At 44.0% G+C, this 22268-nt stretch overlaps 1 protein-coding gene across 1 annotated transcript; it reads right to left on the bottom strand.

Moving 5' to 3' along the window:
• Window positions 1–11481: 11481 nt before the first annotated feature.
• tktb (transketolase b) lies at window positions 11482–20975 on the bottom strand. Its single transcript, XM_013136217.3, has 13 exons — window positions 20660–20975; window positions 16750–16867; window positions 16529–16642; window positions 16284–16381; window positions 15899–16090; window positions 15603–15730; window positions 15122–15318; window positions 14848–15012; window positions 14238–14394; window positions 14019–14149; window positions 13549–13729; window positions 13144–13263; window positions 11482–12912 (listed from the first exon to the last, which is right to left on the bottom strand). Exons 1-13 carry the CDS (start codon window positions 20764–20766, stop codon window positions 12740–12742), a joined length of 1881 nt encoding a protein of 626 aa, XP_012991671.2. The 5' UTR covers window positions 20767–20975; the 3' UTR covers window positions 11482–12739.
• Between the last annotated feature and the right edge of the window lie 1293 nt (window positions 20976–22268).

The following is a 22268-nucleotide window of genomic DNA, read 5'->3' as shown; positions in this document are numbered from 1 at the left end:
ATATATATTTCAATTAGCTACATTTCATCTTTAGTCAGAATATGGATTTGATTAGTAGCAAGGAAATTGCAACTACTCCCAATAGAACTTTACTAGTATCTAAAGAATAATTCATAGTATCTAATACGTATCTAATCAGTTAAATCAAAATGTTCCTATTAATCACTGGAATAATTACTATAAACTGATTGCAGGTTTCCTGTAAAGGATGACCAGTCAGTTGTGAGGAATGAATGCTGGAAGAACTTGCTGGAAACTCGTGAACAGAGCGGTTGGCGTGTTTTTTGCGATGTTAGCATCTTATGTTCTGTTCTAAAAAGTGTGGGGGGAGAGTAGTCTGAATTGGGTTCTGGAGGTGTACTCCAACTCATACATCGCACTCATACGCCAGCCATGAGTGATTCCAAGCCAGTGAGGTCACATCCACCAGCGGCGCGCCACCTGGTTTCTCCTGTTAAGAACACTCACGACGGCCCACATTTTCTGTGCACTCACTCACCCGGATCAAGTGATGCCCTGCTAGGGCAGCAATTGGCTCTTGTCTCAGACCTTCCCCGAGGTGATTGGTTGAGTGACGAGCACTCGGCACGTGACCTCTACAATGAGCTTCCTCCCATAGGTAATGTCTTTGTGATTGGTGGTTTTATACTGCCACAGAAGCCATGATAAACCTCACTACGGTTTGTCATTCAGTCTTTAGTTACAGGTCTTGATCAATGAGGCAGTTTCTATATACGTGTATTGAGTTGAATAGAAAATATTACATGGGTTAAGCTGTTTGAGTAACATATGACTATTACTACAACCAATAACTAGAAGGATCTCCAGAATAACTAGAATGAGGCATGCTGGGACATTACAAATCAAAACGGTTTAGATTGGTCCGCATGGTTTTGGTCAAGTTTTGGATAACACGAGTCAACAAATTATTGGACCCACATCAACACCTTTTTGAGGGACTGTAATTGTTTACTGATGCACAATTGGTTTCTCCTTACTTTTCCTGACAAGAGAACAGTGGCCTGAGCACATGGGGAGCCCGAATTTGGACGAAGCCAAATTTTGTGATTTTATGCAATTTCACATGACTTGAAAATCATATGTAAGCAGGAAAATTAATTGCAGAGGCCGGTTTCCCATCTCGTCTACTCAATCTCTATGATGACATTGAAACAGAGGCTGGTGTTTCCACCCAGCGCCGCCACCATAAGAGAAACAGCCTGGTAACATTCTACGCCGGGAGAGGACAAACACCAGGCAGGAAAAATTCTACACCAGGAAAAAGAAACACACCAGAGAGTTAAAATTCAGCGGCAGGATAAGAAAAATCCCAGAGAGTAAAAATTCTTCACCAGGAAAAACACTAGACACCAGGGTTAACATTCGGCACTAGTAAACCAACACACAACAGGTACAACTCTGCAGGCAAAAACACAAGAGTGTTAGCATTCTACAGCAGGACAGGCACCAGGGATTCAAAATATATATATTTCAATTAGCTACATTTCATCTTTAGTCAGAATATGGATTTGATTAGTAGCAAGGAAATTGCAACTACTCCCAATAGAACTTTACTAGTATCTAAAGAATAATTCATAGTATCTAATACGTATCTAATCAGTTAAATCAAAATGTTCCTATTAATCACTGGAATAATTACTATAAACTGATTGCAGGTTTCCTGTAAAGGATGACCAGTCAGTTGTGAGGAATGAATGCTGGAAGAACTTGCTGGAAACTCGTGAACAGAGCGGTTGGCGTGTTTTTTGCGATGTTAGCATCTTATGTTCTGTTCTAAAAAGGGTGGGGGGAGAGTAGTCTGAATTGGGTTCTGGAGGTGTACTCCAACTCATACATCGCACTCATATGCCAGCCATGAGTGATTCCAAGCCAGTGAGGTCACATCCACCAGCGGCGCTGGAGAGCTGCGCCACCTGGTTTCTCCTGTTAAGAACACTCACGACGGCCCACATTTTCTGTGCACTCACTCACCCGGATCAGGTGATGCCCTGCTAGGGCAGCAATTGGCTCTTGTCTCAGACCTTCCCCGAGGTGATTGGTTGAGTGACGAGCACTCGGCACGTGACCTCTACAATGAGCTTCCTCCCATAGGTAATGTCTTTGTGATTGGTGGTTTTATACTGCCACAGAAGCCATGATAAACCTCACTACGGTTTGTCATTCAGTCTTTAGTTACAGGTCTTGATCAATGAGGCAGTTTCTATATACGTGTATTGAGTTGAATAGAAAATATTACATGGGTTAAGCTGTTTGAGTAACATATGACTATTACTACAACCAATAACTAGAAGGATCTCCAGAATAACTAGAATGAGGCATGCTGGGACATTACAAATCAAAACGGTTTAGATTGGTCCGCATGGTTTTGGTCAAGTTTTGGATAACACGAGTCAACAAATTATTGGACCCACATCAACACCTTTTTGAGGGACTGTAATTGTTTACTGATGCACAATTGGTTTCTCCTTACTTTTCCTGACAAGAGAACAGTGGCCTGAGCACATGGGGAGCCCGAATTTGGACGAAGCCAAATTTTGTGATTTTATGCAATTTCACATGACTTGAAAATCATATGTAAGCAGGAAAATTAATTGCAGAGGCCGGTTTCCCATCTCGTCTACTCAATCTCTATGATGACATTGAAACAGAGGCTGGTGTTTCCACCCAGCGCCGCCACCATAAGAGAAACAGCCTGGTAACATTCTACGCCGGGAGAGGACAAACACCAGGCAGGAAAAATTCTACACCAGGAAAAAGAAACACACCAGAGAGTTAAAATTCAGCGGCAGGATAAGAAAAATCCCAGAGAGTAAAAATTCTTCACCAGGAAAAACACTAGACACCAGGGTTAACATTCGGCACTAGTAAACCAACACACAACAGGTACAACTCTGCAGGCAAAAACACAAGAGTGTTAGCATTCTACAGCAGGACAGGCACCAGGGATTCAAAATATATATATTTCAATTAGCTACATTTCATCTTTAGTCAGAATATGGATTTGATTAGTAGCAAGGAAATTGCAACTACTCCCAATAGAACTTTACTAGTATCTAAAGAATAATTCATAGTATCTAATACGTATCTAATCAGTTAAATCAAAATGTTCCTATTAATCACTGGAATAATTACTATAAACTGATTGCAGGTTTCCTGTAAAGGATGACCAGTCAGTTGTGAGGAATGAATGCTGGAAGAACTTGCTGGAAACTCGTGAACAGAGCGGTTGGCGTGTTTTTTGCGATGTTAGCATCTTATGTTCTGTTCTAAAAAGTGTGGGGGGAGAGTAGTCTGAATTGGGTTCTGGAGGTGTACTCCAACTCATACATCGCACTCATACGCCAGCCATGAGTGATTCCAAGCCAGTGAGGTCACATCCACCAGCGGCGCTGGAGAGCTGCGCCACCTGGTTTCTCCTGTTAAGAACACTCACGACGGCCCACATTTTCTGTGCACTCACTCACCCGGATCAGGTGATGCCCTGCTAGGGCAGCAATTGGCTCTTGTCTCAGACCTTCCCCGAGGTGATTGGTTGAGTGACGAGCACTCGGCACGTGACCTCTACAATGAGCTTCCTCCCATAGGTAATGTCTTTGTGATTGGTGGTTTTATACTGCCACAGAAGCCATGATAAACCTCACTACGGTTTGTCATTCAGTCTTTAGTTACAGGTCTTGATCAATGAGGCAGTTTCTATATACGTGTATTGAGTTGAATAGAAAATATTACATGGGTTAAGCTGTTTGAGTAACATATGACTATTACTACAACCAATAACTAGAAGGATCTCCAGAATAACTAGAATGAGGCATGCTGGGACATTACAAATCAAAACGGTTTAGATTGGTCCGCATGGTTTTGGTCAAGTTTTGGATAACACGAGTCAACAAATTATTGGACCCACATCAACACCTTTTTGAGGGACTGTAATTGTTTACTGATGCACAATTGGTTTCTCCTTACTTTTCCTGACAAGAGAACAGTGGCCTGAGCACATGGGGAGCCCGAATTTGGACGAAGCCAAATTTTGTGATTTTATGCAATTTCACATGACTTGAAAATCATATGTAAGCAGGAAAATTAATTGCAGAGGCCGGTTTCCCATCTCGTCTACTCAATCTCTATGATGACATTGAAACAGAGGCTGGTGTTTCCACCCAGCGCCGCCACCATAAGAGAAACAGCCTGGTAACATTCTACGCCGGGAGAGGACAAACACCAGGCAGGAAAAATTCTACACCAGGAAAAAGAAACACACCAGAGAGTTAAAATTCAGCGGCAGGATAAGAAAAATCCCAGAGAGTAAAAATTCTTCACCAGGAAAAACACTAGACACCAGGGTTAACATTCGGCACTAGTAAACCAACACACAACAGGTACAACTCTGCAGGCAAAAACACAAGAGTGTTAGCATTCTACAGCAGGACAGGCACCAGGGATTCAAAATATATATATTTCAATTAGCTACATTTCATCTTTAGTCAGAATATGGATTTGATTAGTAGCAAGGAAATTGCAACTACTCCCAATAGAACTTTACTAGTATCTAAAGAATAATTCATAGTATCTAATACGTATCTAATCAGTTAAATCAAAATGTTCCTATTAATCACTGGAATAATTACTATAAACTGATTGCAGGTTTCCTGTAAAGGATGACCAGTCAGTTGTGAGGAATGAATGCTGGAAGAACTTGCTGGAAACTCGTGAACAGAGCGGTTGGCGTGTTTTTTGCGATGTTAGCATCTTATGTTCTGTTCTAAAAAGGGTGGGGGGAGAGTAGTCTGAATTGGGTTCTGGAGGTGTACTCCAACTCATACATCGCACTCATACGCCAGCCATGAGTGATTCCAAGCCAGTGAGGTCACATCCACCAGCGGCGCTGGAGAGCTGCGCCACCTGGTTTCTCCTGTTAAGAACACTCACGACGGCCCACATTTTCTGTGCACTCACTCACCCGGATCAGGTGATGCCCTGCTAGGGCAGCAATTGGCTCTTGTCTCAGACCTTCCCCGAGGTGATTGGTTGAGTGACGAGCACTCGGCACGTGACCTCTACAATGAGCTTCCTCCCATAGGTAATGTCTTTGTGATTGGTGGTTTTATACTGCCACAGAAGCCATGATAAACCTCACTACGGTTTGTCATTCAGTCTTTAGTTACAGGTCTTGATCAATGAGGCAGTTTCTATATACGTGTATTGAGTTGAATAGAAAATATTACATGGGTTAAGCTGTTTGAGTAACATATGACTATTACTACAACCAATAACTAGAAGGATCTCCAGAATAACTAGAATGAGGCATGCTGGGACATTACAAATCAAAACGGTTTAGATTGGTCCGCATGGTTTTGGTCAAGTTTTGGATAACACGAGTCAACAAATTATTGGACCCACATCAACACCTTTTTGAGGGACTGTAATTGTTTACTGATGCACAATTGGTTTCTCCTTACTTTTCCTGACAAGAGAACAGTGGCCTGAGCACATGGGGAGCCCGAATTTGGACGAAGCCAAATTTTGTGATTTTATGCAATTTCACATGACTTGAAAATCATATGTAAGCAGGAAAATTAATTGCAGAGGCCGGTTTCCCATCTCGTCTACTCAATCTCTATGATGACATTGAAACAGAGGCTGGTGTTTCCACCCAGCGCCGCCACCATAAGAGAAACAGCCTGGTAACATTCTACGCCGGGAGAGGACAAACACCAGGCAGGAAAAATTCTACACCAGGAAAAAGAAACACACCAGAGAGTTAAAATTCAGCGGCAGGATAAGAAAAATCCCAGAGAGTAAAAATTCTTCACCAGGAAAAACAGTAGACACCAGGGTTAACATTCGGCACTAGTAAACCAACACACAACAGGTACAACTCTGCAGGCAAAAACACAAGAGTGTTAGCATTCTACAGCAGGACAGGCACCAGGGATTCAAAATATATATATTTCAATTAGCTACATTTCATCTTTAGTCAGAATATGGATTTGATTAGTAGCAAGGAAATTGCAACTACTCCCAATAGAACTTTACTAGTATCTAAAGAATAATTCATAGTATCTAATACGTATCTAATCAGTTAAATCAAAATGTTCCTATTAATCACTGGAATAATTACTATAAACTGATTGCAGGTTTCCTGTAAAGGATGACCAGTCAGTTGTGAGGAATGAATGCTGGAAGAACTTGCTGGAAACTCGTGAACAGAGCGGTTGGCGTGTTTTTTGCGATGTTAGCATCTTATGTTCTGTTCTAAAAAGTGTGGGGGGAGAGTAGTCTGAATTGGGTTCTGGAGGTGTACTCCAACTCATACATCGCACTCATACGCCAGCCATGAGTGATTCCAAGCCAGTGAGGTCACATCCACCAGCGGCGCTGGAGAGCTGCGCCACCTGGTTTCTCCTGTTAAGAACACTCACGACGGCCCACATTTTCTGTGCACTCACTCACCCGGATCAGGTGATGCCCTGCTAGGGCAGCAATTGGCTCTTGTCTCAGACCTTCCCCGAGGTGATTGGTTGAGTGACGAGCACTCGGCACGTGACCTCTACAATGAGCTTCCTCCCATAGGTAATGTCTTTGTGATTGGTGGTTTTATACTGCCACAGAAGCCATGATAAACCTCACTACGGTTTGTCATTCAGTCTTTAGTTACAGGTCTTGATCAATGAGGCAGTTTCTATATACGTGTATTGAGTTGAATAGAAAATATTACATGGGTTAAGCTGTTTGAGTAACATATGACTATTACTACAACCAATAACTAGAAGGATCTCCAGAATAACTAGAATGAGGCATGCTGGGACATTACAAATCAAAACGGTTTAGATTGGTCCGCATGGTTTTGGTCAAGTTTTGGATAACACGAGTCAACAAATTATTGGACCCACATCAACACCTTTTTGAGGGACTGTAATTGTTTACTGATGCACAATTGGTTTCTCCTTACTTTTCCTGACAAGAGAACAGTGGCCTGAGCACATGGGGAGCCCGAATTTGGACGAAGCCAAATTTTGTGATTTTATGCAATTTCACATGACTTGAAAATCATATGTAAGCAGGAAAATTAATTGCAGAGGCCGGTTTCCCATCTCGTCTACTCAATCTCTATGATGACATTGAAACAGAGGCTGGTGTTTCCACCCAGCGCCGCCACCATAAGAGAAACAGCCTGGTAACATTCTACGCCGGGAGAGGACAAACACCAGGCAGGAAAAATTCTACACCAGGAAAAAGAAACACACCAGAGAGTTAAAATTCAGCGGCAGGATAAGAAAAATCCCAGAGAGTAAAAATTCTTCACCAGGAAAAACACTAGACACCAGGGTTAACATTCGGCACTAGTAAACCAACACACAACAGGTACAACTCTGCAGGCAAAAACACAAGAGTGTTAGCATTCTACAGCAGGACAGGCACCAGGGATTCAAAATATATATATTTCAATTAGCTACATTTCATCTTTAGTCAGAATATGGATTTGATTAGTAGCAAGGAAATTGCAACTACTCCCAATAGAACTTTACTAGTATCTAAAGAATAATTCATAGTATCTAATACGTATCTAATCAGTTAAATCAAAATGTTCCTATTAATCACTGGAATAATTACTATAAACTGATTGCAGGTTTCCTGTAAAGGATGACCAGTCAGTTGTGAGGAATGAATGCTGGAAGAACTTGCTGGAAACTCGTGAACAGAGCGGTTGGCGTGTTTTTTGCGATGTTAGCATCTTATGTTCTGTTCTAAAAAGGGTGGGGGGAGAGTAGTCTGAATTGGGTTCTGGAGGTGTACTCCAACTCATACATCGCACTCATACGCCAGCCATGAGTGATTCCAAGCCAGTGAGGTCACATCCACCAGCGGCGCTGGAGAGCTGCGCCACCTGGTTTCTCCTGTTAAGAACACTCACGACGGCCCACATTTTCTGTGCACTCACTCACCCGGATCAGGTGATGCCCTGCTAGGGCAGCAATTGGCTCTTGTCTCAGACCTTCCCCGAGGTGATTGGTTGAGTGACGAGCACTCGGCACGTGACCTCTACAATGAGCTTCCTCCCATAGGTAATGTCTTTGTGATTGGTGGTTTTATACTGCCACAGAAGCCATGATAAACCTCACTACGGTTTGTCATTCAGTCTTTAGTTACAGGTCTTGATCAATGAGGCAGTTTCTATATACGTGTATTGAGTTGAATAGAAAATATTACATGGGTTAAGCTGTTTGAGTAACATATGACTATTACTACAACCAATAACTAGAAGGATCTCCAGAATAACTAGAATGAGGCATGCTGGGACATTACAAATCAAAACGGTTTAGATTGGTCCGCATGGTTTTGGTCAAGTTTTGGATAACACGAGTCAACAAATTATTGGACCCACATCAACACCTTTTTGAGGGACTGTAATTGTTTACTGATGCACAATTGGTTTCTCCTTACTTTTCCTGACAAGAGAACAGTGGCCTGAGCACATGGGGAGCCCGAATTTGGACGAAGCCAAATTTTGTGATTTTATGCAATTTCACATGACTTGAAAATCATATGTAAGCAGGAAAATTAATTGCAGAGGCCGGTTTCCCATCTCGTCTACTCAATCTCTATGATGACATTGAAACAGAGGCTGGTGTTTCCACCCAGCGCCGCCACCATAAGAGAAACAGCCTGGTAACATTCTACGCCGGGAGAGGACAAACACCAGGCAGGAAAAATTCTACACCAGGAAAAAGAAACACACCAGAGAGTTAAAATTCAGCGGCAGGATAAGAAAAATCCCAGAGAGTAAAAATTCTTCACCAGGAAAAACAGTAGACACCAGGGTTAACATTCGGCACTAGTAAACCAACACACAACAGGTACAACTCTGCAGGCAAAAACACAAGAGTGTTAGCATTCTACAGCAGGACAGGCACCAGGGATTCAAAATATATATATTTCAATTAGCTACATTTCATCTTTAGTCAGAATATGGATTTGATTAGTAGCAAGGAAATTGCAACTACTCCCAATAGAACTTTACTAGTATCTAAAGAATAATTCATAGTATCTAATACGTATCTAATCAGTTAAATCAAAATGTTCCTATTAATCACTGGAATAATTACTATAAACTGATTGCAGGTTTCCTGTAAAGGATGACCAGTCAGTTGTGAGGAATGAATGCTGGAAGAACTTGCTGGAAACTCGTGAACAGAGCGGTTGGCGTGTTTTTTGCGATGTTAGCATCTTATGTTCTGTTCTAAAAAGTGTGGGGGGAGAGTAGTCTGAATTGGGTTCTGGAGGTGTACTCCAACTCATACATCGCACTCATACGCCAGCCATGAGTGATTCCAAGCCAGTGAGGTCACATCCACCAGCGGCGCTGGAGAGCTGCGCCACCTGGTTTCTCCTGTTAAGAACACTCACGACGGCCCACATTTTCTGTGCACTCACTCACCCGGATCAGGTGATGCCCTGCTAGGGCAGCAATTGGCTCTTGTCTCAGACCTTCCCCGAGGTGATTGGTTGAGTGACGAGCACTCGGCACGTGACCTCTACAATGAGCTTCCGCCCACATGGAGTTTTGGACTCACTCGTTGTCTTTATATTGCCGTACATGCAGTGTTAAAGTTTCTTATGGTTTGGCCGTCGAACGTATGTTAAGCAACTTGTCCAACGATGTTATTGCAAAATCAATGTAATGATTAACGTTTCAGTGAAGCTGATAATGCTACATATAATGTTACTTTAGAATATTTCTGACCAATTTCATTGAGGCATGATGGGAAAATGCAAATCAATACCATTTTCAACCAGCTGACTATTTCCTTAGTCAAACAAATGTACAAATATTTTTGTAATTTTATTTAAACCTTTATGGTGTTTATAGAGGGTGATATCAAGCATATGGACTATGATTCAGAATCTTCAGATAGAGCTTAGATTTTGAATACATAAACAATGTTCAAAAGCATGACTTTTATACGGTATACACTCCGTTTCACCCACTAGATGGCAGCACGTTTCGTCCCTATACTGTTGTAACAGAGCGAATCAGATGTTCGTTATTGGTTGCTTATGCCGACCAGTGCCTATAAAGTGATCTGCGTCAGTTAAAGTAGTTGGGATGGTGATTGCTTGTCGTGTCATTAAGTCACGTTGTGTTGTGGGCCGAATGTTGTCTCGGGTCCAAATTATTTTATATTCACCCCCAGGATGAATCAACCGCTGATGGTTTGCTTCCCGACCTCTATAGAGCGGTTAGGCTGTTATGGACGTTCGTTTTGGAGCTGTTGATGACTAGTTATACTCTGTGCATCCTCAATGCGTGGTAGTGATTGAAAGTGCTGTACCGGGGTTTCCGACAGACTGTTTACAACTGGTAGCTAAACCTTGCGTAATCATTTTGATGTACCCAAATATATTTGGTGGGCACTTTGCTAGGTAAGCGAAGTTTGAGATGTGTACGGACGTTTTAACGATGAATCTTTATATTATTAAAGTTGTAGTTTGATGTTGTGTAATGTCTGTTTTATAATCCCCAGTGAGTGTTTGGGTTCAGATAGTTTGCTGTCGGATATTTCAAGTACACCCGGGCATTTGTGCGGTATATTCAGAGAGAAATGTTGGTGTTTCCCTGGCTGGTGGACTAGTTAATTTCTTTTATGGTAAATGTTGGTTACCCATGTTTCTGTCACCACTTCCCACGTCTACTGCTACTGCGGGATATCCATTCGCGTTGTCGCTTGTGCGCTAACTTGTAACTGCTCAATCATCACGTGTTCCGTGCAATATTGTTTGTATAACGTGTAGATATTGCCACTTTGTTATCCAGGGTGCTCCAGCAATTTGTTGGTGCACCAAACCAAGCAGTTAAACTGCGCGTGTTCTTTTTCTATCGCACTCATTTGGTCCCTGCAATGTTTAAGGAAATTTCTCACTGGAATTATGCATAACTATCATGCAACTTTATGGCGCCAGTCGTGTCTCGAGTTGCTTGTCACGGTGACAGCATGCTTGTACACTGCCCTTTTAAGCGTGGTGGGCATTTGGAGTTGTGAATTTAGATGAATGAACCATCTACAGTTTCAGTCGAGCAGTTAAGATGCTTACATGTTAACAATGCAATGATGTGCAGATAATTTAAACCCTATATTCAATAGAAAAATAGTATAAAGGCAACATCAGATGTTGCAACTGAGAAATGTTGTTACAATCTTATACCCCGTTGAATTTGATGTACAAATGTACATGTATCAATGAAGGTCAGACGGGCAACAAGACTGGAAAATAACAGTCTTACTCCACGTTTCTAAATATTTTTTTCCAACAACTATTTTAACACTCCAGCTAAACACCAGTTACTACACAAAAAGCCATAAGAAGTCAGCCATGCATTGGGTGACATTTCTGATTATAATCTGGGTGATATGAACACTGTAGCTTAGCACTATGGTACATGATCCAGTAATGGGTATAATGGATGGTGACAAAACATTTTATTCCGGTAGTTTTGGCATCTCAGGCATATGGGGAATGTTACGAGTCAACTGCTGTATACATACACTCCATGATGTCGTACTAACAGCCCTCAGGAATAACACAGCACACCCTGGTCCCTTATTGCTCAAAAACACTAAAATAAATTGTCAGGACCAGTAAGAAAGCAGTGACACTGGAAGGAGAATAGCCATTTCTGTGGTTAGAAATTATACAGAAATGAATCAAGACATCACAATCAGAACAGGAAAAGCAAGCAAACTACAGAGAAGTTCACACATTTTATTTAAGTTTACAAGTCTGGTGGTTCAATGAATGAACTCTGCATTAGACTGAAAAATTAGGCGTCAGTTAGCAACAAGCTGAGGTTAGACACCATGTCGGCTCAGTGGAACGAAAACGGCGGCAGGCCTGTTACAGCGCTGTGGAGAAACTGAGGAAGGAGACCAATGACATGGAATGACCAAAGCAGGAGATCGAGCATGGAATGTAGTTGGAATGAAGAATGAGCAATGGAAGAGAAACATAATAGCACAACACAATGCCCTATTTTTTTTTTTTACTGAAACACACTCATAAGTAAACATGAATGTCTGGATGGACAATGACCACAAAAGGTTCAAAGTTCATTTAAGATCAGTACTAAATGGCTCCCAAATCCCTGTACAGTGCACCAGGTCTGTCAGACCCCCAGGGTAGGGCGCTAAGGGAATAGGGGGCCATTTGGGTACATGATACATCCAGTGAAAAGTCAGCTAGGGGAAAAGTCATTTCAGTTGACAACTGTTTAATAATCACTACAACAGGGGGGGTTAGCAGGAACATTTCCAACCGGAGAAGTGGCCATTGACATGGTTAAAGAAACTGCATTGGTCTTTCACCAATTGGTTAAGACAGCCCAATACTGAGCCTCACTCCGGTGTGGCTGCTAGCTTGTTAGCATTGCTCTACAACACCATGACAGCTGCACTCTGCCTTCCAGCCACAAGGGGCACTAGAGACCCGCTTGGTTTTACATTAGGGGCTAATGAAGTAGAACAGATGTGATTTGCTTTTAGGCTGCCAGACTGCAGAAAGTCCTAGTTTAAGGATTTTAGAATGGAGAGACATGACAGGTTAAAGCAATGTGAGGAGAGGTGGGTGTATTCGACATGTCAGTCTACTCCTTCTGGGGCACTGGTCTACAATAGGGCACTAAATAGAGAATAGACATTAGGGAGTCTGCCCAGAAGAGACCGCCTCAGTTGGCAAAGGTCTGGCGCACGGCGGCAACAATGTGTTTGGCACTGATGCCGTACAAATCCAGGAGTTCCTGTGGCTTCCCGCTCCGGGGCATGCGAGGTACAGCCAGACGGGTTACCATGACATCAGGCTCCGCCCCCACCGCTGACAGCACGGCCTCCCCTAGACCACCTGGAGACAGAGGGGGAAGCATGTTAACACCCGGGACACATCAGCGGTATAAAACCAAGGACATGCCTCGACACTCAAGGACTCCCCAGACATTCCACAGTCCCAAACCGGTACACCTCATTCCCTAATCCAGGGCTTGATGATTAGCTGACAGGTGAAATATAAATATGGAGATAAGGCTGGGGGTCCGAGAACCAGGGCCCGCAGAGAGAGCGGGTAGCGGAGACACACCTTCTCTGTAATGGTCCTCCACGGTGATGATTCTTCCTCCAGTGGCGCGGGCACTCGACAAGATGGTGGCGGCGTCCAGCGGCTTGATGGTGAACGGGTCGATCACACGGATGTTCACGCCTACAGACACCACAAGCAACACCGGTCATCAAACAGCAACGTTAGTCATTATTACAGGGTTTCAGGTAGCTGCCGAGCCATGTTCGGATGACGATCTTTCAGGTGATTAGATCTAAAGGAAATCTCTCATCTATAATTCACTAATGCCTCAATGGCCTGTTAATTATAATAAACCAATTGATGGGGCGGGGGGGGGTAAATTGGGCTTCCTTTGTAAAAGCATCCATATGAATAAATCCATGGCCAGGGATAGTGTCCCTCCAGACCACCAGGGGGTGCCCTTACCCTCACTGGCCAGTTGGTCGGCAGCAGTCAAGGCTTCATGCAGAGTCACTCCAGCACCAATCACAGTAACCTTGTCGCAGTCCGACTGGCGCACCACCTTAGCCACTCCCACTTCAAACTTCTCCTTGGGGTCGTAGATTACCTTTGTTTCAGGCCTTGTTAGGCGGATGAAACAGATGCCCTAAAAGAACAGTTTGATGTTATATTATTAGACCCAGAATCTCCCACTGCCAGCCTGAGGTGACATTTCTTGCAGCATTCAAGGGAACGTTTGTGACCATAAATGGTCATTTAGGTAGGTTATTTATGTATATCAGGCTGTGCACTAGAACAGTGTTTTACAAAATACTTACAGGTGTGTGTAAATCAAGCAGGAGATACATACCAGCTTTATTGTACTTGCGAATATTATGAATTTAATTTACAAGCTTTTCTACACAACATTGATAAATGAGGGCCCTGGTTCTGACCTTAGTGTTGGCAGCCAGCTCCACAGACCGTTCCGTGGACACAGCATCACTGGGGTAGAACAAAGTGCATGTTGGTATCGCACGGAACATGGCGAGATCCTCCAACGCCATCTGGGACGGGCCATCCTCACCTGTAGACAGAAGCCGGCGATTGGTCAAGGTAAGGGTAACGTGAAGCCTGATTGGTTGATCAGAGGAGAAGCAGACCATTCTACGAACCGATTGACACGCCGCAGTGGGACCCCGCCAGGTTGATGTTGGACTCCGAGACGGCGGCCATCCTAATGTGATCATACGCCCGGGACAGGAACGCAGCAAAGGTGCTGGCAAACGCCACAGTGCGGTCCCTGGTGGCACAGCCGATAGCCACGCTCACCTACGGAACAAAAGTCAGACATCACTATCACGCCCCCAGTGGTTGCTTGCTGGTTAATTCAGTAACAGCAGAGGGGGAAACCAGAACTAATACATGTTCCCATTGGCTAATGTGGCCATCATCATTAAACTCAACTCACATGAACTTTAAAAGCTGGTATTATTTGAAGTTGTTTTTTACTAACTGAATTACAGACTCTCCCTCCAGTCACTGGGACATAGAGCAGGGTCTTTCGACAAAAGACCTGTTCCGATTAAATGCGTAAGCAAAACTTTTCGATTCCAGTATTTTTCAGATGGGGACCTGCATTGGTGAAGTGCAAATGGCCATGTTAGAACATGGTTGTCTGTTTGCTGCTGTCTGCAGTTACAATGTTACAATGTTACCATTGACCTAGAGGAAGTCCCACCCAGTTGACAGTCCCAACCCCCTCCAGCACCCCTTGCTTCTCACCATGTTCTGTTCAGCGATGAAGCACTCGATGAAGCGTTCAGGGTAGGCCTTGTAGAACATCTCTGAGAAGGTGGAGTTCTTCATGTCAGCATCCAGGGCAACAACCCTCTTGCTGGACTGACCCAGTTTATGAAGAGCAACCCCGTAGGCCTTACGAGTCGCAATCTGTGGGAGAGAAGTTTAATCAGGGCCAACCGGTAAACCTTATGAAGAACCACCAAGGGAGGACGGCTTTAACAGAGAGCATGTGCCTGTGAGCTGTGACCAAACGCACCTTATCGCCAATCTTGTAGTCTGGCAGAGAGGGCAGGCTGATGGGTGAAAGGTCAGCGGGAGCAACGTCTTCATTAGGGAGTTCGGGGCTGATGGCCTTGTTGGGGTTCTGAATTAGGGACTCCAGGGCTTTGATGAACCCTTCAGCCCGGTCCTTTGGTATGGGCTTGCCATGCCAGTTATCCTGGTCCTCAATGCCTGGAAGGCAAGTCAGACACCGTCATCTGCCAGGCTAAGGTCAAGGGGTCATGTTCCAAGGATACATGAACCGTTCTACAGTAAGTTGCAGGCTTGTAATAACTTTACAAATAGATAATCCCTTCACCCAGATATTACATTGTACCCAGACGGATATTTTATGAGAGCTAGAATTTCTTACTGGATAAGAACATTTCTCTTGTTCCTGAATGTTTTTGCTTTAGTCCAGTTTCTGGCAACAAACTTCTGGCCCCCTTGACCCCACAGGTGTCCACCCCATTTACCTTTCAGCCCATGGCCCTTGAAGGTCTTGGCTATGATCATGGTGGGTTTGTCCTTCACCTGCGGGGCCTGCCAAAAGGCCTTGCACAGTTCCTCCACATCATGACCATCCACCACATAGACATTCCACCTACAGGACAGAGGGTCAACAGAGACATGGTTACACACCCACCACATGGTGATCCCCCGGACAAACCTCTGGACTGGGGGGGGGTCACAGGAATCATGTCCCCTACACAAAGCATGTGACGTAGGTGGAAGATTTCAGGGAAAGCGACAAGGGCGAGGACGGACTGACCCGAATGCCTCGCAGCGTTTGCGGTAAACATCCATGTCGTGTTTGAGAGGCGCAGCTTCACTCTGCCCCAGGCGGTTGGCGTCGATAATGGCCACCAGGTTGTCAAGTCGATAGTGGGAGCCAAACGCCATGGCCTCCCAGACGGCCCCCTCGGAACACTCCCCATCCCCCATCAGGCAGTAGACACGGTAGCTACAGACACACGTTAGCCTTCATGTTAGAGGGGCGCTATTAGAACAGAGTGCATGTCTTTATTATAAGGAAAACAGGACAGCGGCTGAAACACAAGGATCCAAGCCCAACTGTAGCGGTGTGAAACAGGCTCTGCGGAACAGCCTTGGTATACTGGCCATACACCTTGATGCCTTAGAAAACACACACATACCTGGCCTTGTCGAAGTGTTTCCCAGTGTAGGCCATCCCACAGGCGGCCCCCAGACCCTGTCCCAGGGACCCTGTCGCCACATCAACAAACGCCAGTTTCTGTAGAACAGTTGGAGTACATCAAACCAGAGCCAGACAGGTGGAGAAACGGGTCGAACAGAAGTCGTAGTAGTCAGACATCTCCTAAAGTCTCCTGTTCACACAATCCTTACAGCACTACAGGATTAAGGGTCAGAGGTTACTTACAGGTGTAGGGTGACCCTCCAGGTCAGAGGTGATCTTCCTCAGGTTGACCAGGTCAGCCTCCTTCACAAAGCCGGCCTCCGCCCAAGCAGCGTACAGGATTGGCGCAGCGTGACCCTGGAGAAGAGCAGCGTTCAGGAGAGAACAGACGAGCGCGCAGGAACAATAAAACGCAGGCACAGGCCAGGGTGACCGGGGGGGGGGGGGGGGTTCAGGAGCCTCACCTTGGACAGGACGAAGCGGTCGTTGCACTGGTTGCGCGGGTCGGTGGGTTTGTAACGCATGGCGTGGAAAAACAGCACCGACATGAGCTCCGCGGCACTGCAACACGTGGTGGGGTGACTGGAGAAGACCGACGGGTTGGGGGGGGGGGGGGGTTAGTGACTGGCCACAACAACTTGCTGTTAAACCACTCACATGCATTTTAAAGACAACTACCACAGGTGCATTAAAGCACTCATTCACCAGAGAGCCATTCAGAAATTGGCCGGATCAAAGTGCATCGACATATTAATCAGATCCTTCGGTCCTCTCAGAACAGGCAACTGAAGCAGTGAGTTTGCGTCATTGTTGAAGATCAATATTCACAGCACTGTCTTAACATGGAACCATTATGGACCACTGTGTATTCAAACATAAGATTACATTAGGATGTCAATCTGTTACCCATGCCAAGGGGGAACCTTTTATAAAGAAACTCAATCATTAACAGCAAAGCCTGTGTCCACAGAAAGCCAAGCAGTGGTGTAACAGTTATTTGCAAAGAGCAATGGTGGGGTGGAATTTTGTAAGACACTGCAGTTTGGAAAGACCCATGCATTGTTGACCAATAGCGTCACTGCTTCCCGTTATCTCATGCAATGCTGACCAATAGCACCAATAGTTCCTGTTAATCTGAGTGTCAACACTCCCTGTGGGGACAGTCAGTGAAACATGTAGCAGGGCCCACAGCAACACAGCAAAGGGAATGGAGTCATTTGGGTCAGAATTCTAGGATAGTAGTTCTTATCTTATTCAAACTGTTACCACATCCAGATGTTAAAACAATCATTGACTGCATTGTTCAACATTAAACCTGCAACAGCATGCCCTTCCACCCTTTTACCCTCAGCTGGTCTTCCAGGGGCAGAAATCTGCCGAAACAGAAGCTGAAAAGTTGAAACAAGGTTTTTCCATCAAACACTGACAGCTGAAGAAAGCACACTAGGCAAATTAATTCTCATTGTCATGTAGCATCATTTAAGACAAGCTTTGACAGTTAATCTACAGCAAACAAATACACGACACCACAATACTCCTTAGATGTGTGGAAGAATACTAGATCAAGTCTAACTGGCCAACCAGGAAAGAGTTCAGAAACATTGAAATAGCCGAGATGTAATGACAGGCCTGACAGATTCCCTTTCGTGGACAACTATTGGTGTGCAATCACCAGGAACTGACAGACCATGTTGAGGAAATACTTCTGTCTTAAACTAGAGGTGCATCGAAACATGTAATCCATTCAGTTCTTTACAATTGTTTAGACTGAAAGTCAGACTTGGTGTGAAAATACCCCAGACAGGATTGGGGCATGTGGTCTCAAGTTTCCTCACTGTAAGGCACCACTTCAAACAATACAGAAAGTAGGCTATTTTACTGTGCCACAAGATAGCCTTCAGTAATTTATTTAAAAGGTGCAAGACAACCACACAGTGGTTTGGAACACCAGCCAATAAAAACAGGACTACAGCCAAGACCAGTTCATAGTAACCTCAGCTGTATAAGGTCACTGATCTGACCAGGGCCTAGTTAAGAGACCCCCAGGTCTGGGATGCAGACAGTGTTGGTGTTTGTGAAGGGATTGTGACCCCATTGAAGGATTTCTGACACATGCTGCTAAAACCTTGTTGACTGTGTCCCTGCTGTTAAGAGAACCTATCTGAAGGGTAGCTTCCCTGTTCGTTAACAGAACGTCTTGTCATTTTCAAGATCCTCCAAACTGGTACAGCGGACATCCAGCCTTAAGTTTACGGTTGTTTGCTGGTCACAACAGGGAGTAGAGAAACCTTAGTTGACTTAGAAAAGGGCATCATGGACTTCTATAACGGGGAGGAACCAAAAAAAATTACTTATTTTGCCAGGTTTCAGTTAATGATAATTTCCTTTAGCACTTCCTTCTTACTGTAAATGAATGAAGGTTACTGGGGGAAATACAATCACAACATGTGACTGTTAATTTACACTATTAGCACCAAGACAAAAAGGTAAGGTCCAAAGCCATTCTCAAATGTGTTTTGGGAAGGGGCATACATGCTGCCATTACCTGCATTCCTTTCTCAGACACGTCCAAGTTAACAGGCCATGGACTCTGAGGAACTACTGGCCGTGACTCAGCAGTTTTCACTTACCACATTTCAGGAGTAAACATGTCGCCCAGGGTAGAGCGATACACTGAAATGTAGGTACCTTTGTTACTTACTAGATCTTGTGATCTAAGTGTGCAATTCCCTTAGTGAAAATAAACTGAATTTGAATTTAATACAACATGGAGTCATCCAGTAAGTGTTTGGACGCAGCCAACGGCCACTATCCCCCACCATCAATCAAATACAGGTTAAAAATCGAAAAGAGACTTTAAACTGAGTCACCTCAAAGTATTCCCTTGTCAACATAGGAATACGTGTTATTCAGTCAATGCTGATTGACAACCAGCTTATCCGACTGAAGGAGCTGTGATTGTGATTGATGTCTCAGATAGTGATATCAAGAACTTAGTTGACAGGGCAGCTTGGTCATTTGAACTGGGTTTGTCATTTCACTACTGTTGCCCTTTATCACAGCCTGTAACCCTTACTTTACCAGGTATGTAGGGAACTCATTTACAGCAAAGGCCTGGGATCAATTAGGGTTATCAGCCTTGCTCAGGGACAGAACTTGGCTCAGGTATTCCATCAGGCAAACCTTTAGTTACTGCTCAGATGCTCACAAAGTCAGGCTGCCTTCAGCCACGTGGTCCATATTAAGGTTCCCTGCTCACCAAAAAGGTGTTTGTCTACAGAAGCTGCAAATCAAGTTGTGCATTAGAGATGTTTGGTGCTGGAGCATTCAGTAGGGTTTCATAAATCTGAATTGCAGAATTGATCGCGGCAAACCGTTACGGTTTCCTTTGCCAAACTGACTCGTTTGTAATTAGCAAGACATGCGTAACAAATTAGGACTTGGTTCAAACCGGGAGAGGGGCGGGTCTTTACAAAGACAGCATTTCCAGCAGCCAGTAATGGCTAAATCAGGCGAATCAATAGGATTTAAAAAATGCTGACTGTACTAAAACGTACCTTTCACCGAAATGTCGGCATCATCATACTAGTGCCTTAAATGTCGCCCGTTGTGTAGTTTATCTACAACAGCGTGAATCAGTGTCCTCCGATTTAATCGTAGTGGACAATACTTTAGCAACCAGAGCCCAACTTAAGGCCAATGTCCCAGTTGTAGGTCAGGTAAAAGCTAGTGTAGTGCTAGCCAGTGACTAAGCAAATTTAAAAGGTAAGTGAGAGAACAGTTAATGTCAGAGGATACGACACCCGGTGTCGGTATACGGCTGTCTGCACCTTTAAAAGGCATAAGGCAGCCATTCATGAGACATGCACATCTCCCCATGTGACGGGTTAGCTTTGCTAAGTGTACAGTAGCCATAACTAAAATGGACCAATGGAAACTATTACGGGCTAGCTAACATTTGAATGTCCATTTACATAAATTCTAGTTCACCACAATCCTACGAAATGCAGCGCATACCGTATCGGCTAAAGTATCATTAACTCGAAATCACACTAGATTTCCTTATCCCCTCATTGACGCATATTCCTAATTAGCGAGCAAAGTTAGCTACATACTTTAGCTAGCAAGAGAACGTGACACACCCACGCCAAACGAACACATTACAAAGTATGAGACTACAATAGCACCTTTGTAAAACAGAAACTGTCTATTTGGATTGATTATAGTTAAACTCAACGGCCCGCACGAGGATAATCCGCACGTGCTGTACATTCACGCAGGTGTGAAGAGCAGTGCACACGGTCGGCTCTGCACTAGCCTTCATAGTCTGCTAACTAGCTACGCAACATTTAGTTTATGGGTGTTCAATCTTACCCAGAGTTTGAGGCACATGTTGCCTTGATGGAGTTGATCCGCAGTTTGTTAGCGATATCTTTCAGGCCTTGAAGAGTCTTCTCGTCGGGTTTGTGGTAGCTTGCCATGGTGGAGGTGGAGTCGATGGTAAGTGGAGGCTGTTTGGTAAAATGACAAGCACGGATTTCGGGTGAGTAGGACTGCTTTTCTCCCGGTAACGGCTCGAAGGAGAGGGTTCACTGGTGTGTCAACTCAGCAAACTACCTGAGCAGTCCAGACAGGCTGCAAACGAGGAGGCGACAGTGAGGGTTGATACGACTTTATGTTAACTCTGCCCGCCGACCACGCCCACTGTAACCGGTCATTGGAGGAAGCGCAGTCGCGCAACTTGAGGAAATAGTTTTGCCAGACAATACAGAGTGCCTTCCAGTGGACGGTTACTGGTTAGTTCACACCGTAAATCAACGCGTTACAACAGAAAATGAAACTTTCTATAGGAAAAATTCTGGTTTGTCCTGTACAACCGTGGTCATTCAAATTGTGTCATGCAATTCATACTTGGAAAAAACGTTTAAATACATCTACCAACGTTTTGGTAATTGTATTCTTACTTTAAGGCCAGTCCATCTCCATAAGTCAAATGAAATCACAACAAGATTGTGCGGAACAATTAAATTGTAAAATGTAACCAAGGTTTTAGTTGAAGCTACAAAAAAGTTGCTGGTTGTGTTCAACAAACGTCTTTCTTTCACTGAAATTACAACTGGCAGAACCACCCTGAAGGACCACCTGTGGAAAGGACAAATGAATGATATGAGTTTGAATTTACATTTCGTCTGTTGAAACAGATTTTCCCTCCACTGGAAACCACCGGAAGGAAACTGGAACCCAACATACAGACGATATCTATTCAATTGATGTGTAAATAATTTGGATTGATATAAATATATTAATTATATATTATAAGCCTCTAGCTAATTATTGCTGCAATACTCTCCAGTACAGACTCTTTCTTGAACATAATTGTAGATAAAACATTATCCCGTGTGATTAGATCGAATTGAAAACGAATCAGACAAAATATTAATGAAGCCTGGGCGACACCACGTTACGCCTACTAGCTGTTAGAATATGTTGTGTCTCTGTAAATGAACCAGAAAGGCTAAACGAGCTCTGGACTGGCTTTGAGGAAGTGTGGGAGTGAATATGCCCACTCATCCTAACTCAAGGAAACTGAAAATAATCGGTGACGCTCCACCAGTTCCTTTGTCTAGGAAACATTTGGCCTACTCCTCAGGTGATAGAATAGTTAAATATTCACGGTGTGTGTGCTACTGGCACTTGGCACCCTTGATAAAGAATGGCAATTAAGGCTATATAATAAAATACGTACTTCGCGTATGATGGTGAAGTATGTACTAGCTATAGTAAGCTAGTATGCCAGTATTGCGTCTCAACATTATATATTTTTGTCACGCATTAACTTCACCTGAAGCTTAAATATTTAGCAAGACACCATTATGCATTGTGTAATTGACCAATGTTTCTTATGAAATGCACTTCCACCACAAACAGCATATGAACTGTATGGATTTTGACACGGGCCGTTTTAGCCAGTGATAGGCTATCT

This window comes from Esox lucius, chromosome 12 (genome assembly GCF_011004845.1).
Source record: "Esox lucius isolate fEsoLuc1 chromosome 12, fEsoLuc1.pri, whole genome shotgun sequence".
NCBI lineage: Eukaryota > Metazoa > Chordata > Actinopteri > Esociformes > Esocidae > Esox > Esox lucius.
The sequence above is the reverse complement of the archived record's forward strand: the minus strand, read 5'-3'. Positions and strand labels throughout refer to the sequence as shown.